We start from the raw sequence: 3452 nt of genomic DNA on the forward strand, positions 1-3452 counted from the left end.
TGTGTGTGTGTGTGTGTGTGTTTGTTTCACAATGGCAGAAAGCCTTCAAGTGCTGCTTTATAAATACCGACTTTGCTTTGCAAGCAGAGTTTTGCTAAATAAGACCACAACTGGAGAAGACTCAACCCTCAAGCTGATAATAGGAGCCTTCAGCAAGCAGACAGGTAAAAATTAGCTGATATGTCAGGGCCACCACCAAGAAAAGTCTTTCAAGAACAACAAAACTGTGCAGAAATAGTTCATTTTCACAGGTTCATTTTACAAACACCACCTAAATGCTTCTTAACGATTGTAAAAGAGACCAATTCCTGTACATTTACTGATTCTGTATCTGTTAATGCAAAGCACATTCGTACATAGGCAAGAAACAAGTTTCCCACAGATAGTGGTCAGGGAAAAGGAGAAGATTGGTCATCTGCTTTAACAGCCTCTCCACAGCAGGTTTATGGCTTTAATTCCTGTACAAGCAGGAAAACGTTAGACAAGAAATCCTAACTTACTGCACAACTGCTTTCAGTGGATGCTAACCAGCAGGACAATATGTACAGGTCTGGTCATGTCACTGGTGGCACAGCCAAAAACATTATTAATAATATATAATAATAACAACCAGAGGGGTGGCTAGCGGTGCCAACAAAGAAATCTTTCAACAAATATAATATTGTGTGCTCGAACTTTAAAAAGACAAGGAGTTACCAAATTATGTTTCATTTTCTTTAACAACTGTTCTACAATATTTTCATTATAAGTCTGAAAAATGCGCATATATATATATACACATATACATGTGTGTGTGTGTGTGTTAAAATTTTAGGCACGAAATACAACAGTTTTTGGGGGTATCTTTTTCAGGCTTATAACATATACACACTTTCTTATTCACTTCGATGTGAAAGCGTGTCCAAACTTTTGACTGAGATTGTATAACATAAGTTTGGATAAAGGTTGCCAGCAGTGTGTGTCAATCATTCGAAGTGGTGAATATCCGAATTTGGAACCAGAATTTTCAAAAGTATTCAGGAACACTTAAGGCTTCTAGAGCATTTTAGATGGCGGATTCTAATTCAAAGTGACTGAAAACATTTTACCCAAGTTCAGAGAGAGGACCTTTGGTAAAAATCAAAGAAGGCGTGATTATGGTCGCTGAACAAGTAATAGTCAACATGCTCGGATGTATATGTGTATCAGAAATAGAGTCTGATGGACACAGCGACAGAGAGCAAGTCTGGGCTTGTCTTTTACGCATGTGGGCAATCTGCAAATTGTGCTGTGTTTAATCAGCGGGGTTGAGAGCAGAGAGCTGGGCTGGTGGCTAGACCTGACAGGCAGACAGCCAGCACACTGCTGCTTTCGATCAGACAGACACACACACAAACTCTCTCACACACCAATTAAAGACTCCACATTTTTAGTAAAAACATATTTTGGGATATCAGGGATTTTGTCACAAACACCTATCTCAAGTCTATGTGTAGTGCTTAAACAGGGTTATGTACACTATGTACACTTATATATTATATAAGTGTACATAGTGTACATAACCCTGTTTCCAACATGGCAGCATTACTGATTATTATACCTTAAAAATAAGCTTAAAAAGCTTAAAAAGGCAAACTGCCAGTTAACATCCAAGTTATTTTAACTTTCTTGCACGCCAACAGTTTGATGCTTCAACTGAATGAATACTGCTATTTCAGACTGGTCAACACCATTTCCTTTAGCACTACTGCCACCTGTTGACAACTTCGAGAATTTCTATAAAATATCTTTACTGAACAAACCACAGGTTGACGTAAGCAAGTGCAGGAGTTGCACTGGGGTCTAGTAGTTTTGGTAATTCAAATCCCTTTTATGGTCCCTATAACAACCAATGGGACAAGCTGACACACTGCCTCCTTAATCATGGCCTTCAAGTTCACACTTGTGTTTTTTGTTGTTGTTATTTACAGTCCTATTCTTCTGCTGGAAGTCATTGTGTGTCTTACTGAGATCCTCGGCCAGCTGGACTCGGCGGCCAGTGATGAGGTGGGTCTTCTTCTCCATGTCTTCCCCAAAGTCATCTAACACCTCCTTCACATTTTTCTCCAATCGGCGCACTGAGAAAACGAATAGGAAGAAAACACAGACAGACAGACAGACAGACAGACAGACAGACGGACACGGACACGGACACACAGAGAGAGAGAGAGAGACAAAATCAATATTCCACCAAACAATGTATCAGATTTTCTTCTCAGTTGTTGAATTATATGATCAAACCATTTTAGCATTGTAAATCGTTGAGAAGGGAATTGTCTCTTCACGCTATACCCAAATACATGACAATTACACAATTTATCCAAATTTGAGAAGCATTGCGAGGCTGACTAGTAGGAGTGAATATCTGAAAATAAACAGTGGCTAAGAGTTGGATATATAATCAAAACAGGATTTCAAAATAATCCATATTAACCTTTTTTTTCCTTTTTTGATTGACACCATATTTTGTATCCCCAATTCTTACCCTCAGTGTTGGTGAGCTGCTGTCGAAGAGTGTTGGCTGTGATGACCAGCATCCTCTGAATCCTCCAGAACAGTACCACATCATTGCACTCCAACTGGAAAGAAAACTCAGCTTTTCACACAGTGACCTTAAATATAGCTGAGAATAAGGTGGAAAAGAAAGAAAAATCAGGATTATTCATCCTCTCCCCTTACTTCAGAGTCAACAAAGTGTCTCTGGTAGTAGTAGAAACCTCTCCTGCAGAGGTTACAGTGAGACAGCGCCTTCTGCAAGAAGTGTCGGCGATACAGCTGATGCCACGTGTCCTTGATCTGACCAGGTAAGGAGATCCGTTATTCAGCAGTTATTGGACAGTGAGCATTATGAAAGGGGGCACATACACCGTATGCTTTGTACGCTACAAAATAACAAGCTTGTGTTTAAAATTAGCAAAGAAAGATAATTAAAACTGGCAAAACAATTTTGAAATTGAGAAAAAATTAACATTGGCTTTTCACTATTGTCAGCATTTATAGCATTAACATATTTGTCCTATCTCTTTTTTTAAAGTTTAGATCTCTGTTTTGATCTCACCAGCACAGGGTCAACTTCAACCCCTCGACCCTCCAGATTCTTCCTGACTGTGGTCACCTCGTCATTGGCCAAGTAGGCTGTGTGCTCATCGTGCAGCTTCAGCAAGCGGTCCAGCTCATTTTTTGTTTCATTACGAACATGCTACAGGGTCAAAGAACAGGAAGTGAGCACTGTCCTCATGGTGGCAAATGGGTGTTGAGAATTAGATGGTTATGTCATGTATTGTGTACTTCTTTCAAGTTCTCAGACTTTAAGAACTGTGCATGAGGATCGGCACTAATGGGGCAATTGGTATTATACCAGTTTAATAAGTGTATAATAAGTTATAATCCAAAAAAAGCAAGCACAGTTGTACCCAGAAATTTGGAGAGACATC

The 3452-nt window shown here is 39.5% G+C and overlaps 1 protein-coding gene across 5 annotated transcripts in view; it reads right to left on the minus strand.

Annotated features, from left to right (window-relative positions):
* opa1 (OPA1 mitochondrial dynamin like GTPase) overlaps nucleotides 1-3452 on the minus strand; it is a 39070-nt gene that overhangs the window by 16095 nt on the left and 19523 nt on the right. For all 5 annotated transcript variants that reach the window (XM_032527110.1, XM_032527108.1, XM_032527109.1 and 2 more), the window contains 4 exons: nucleotides 3077-3217; nucleotides 2698-2814; nucleotides 2504-2597; nucleotides 1986-2096 (listed from right to left, as the gene is read on the minus strand). In XM_032527110.1, coding sequence (XP_032383001.1) covers nucleotides 1986-2096; nucleotides 2504-2597; nucleotides 2698-2814; nucleotides 3077-3217 — 463 coding nt within the window. The remainder of the gene's footprint in view (nucleotides 1-1985; nucleotides 2097-2503; nucleotides 2598-2697; nucleotides 2815-3076; nucleotides 3218-3452) is intronic.

The sequence above is a fragment of the Etheostoma spectabile genome, chromosome 9, assembly GCF_008692095.1.
Source record: "Etheostoma spectabile isolate EspeVRDwgs_2016 chromosome 9, UIUC_Espe_1.0, whole genome shotgun sequence".
Lineage (NCBI taxonomy): Eukaryota > Metazoa > Chordata > Actinopteri > Perciformes > Percidae > Etheostoma > Etheostoma spectabile.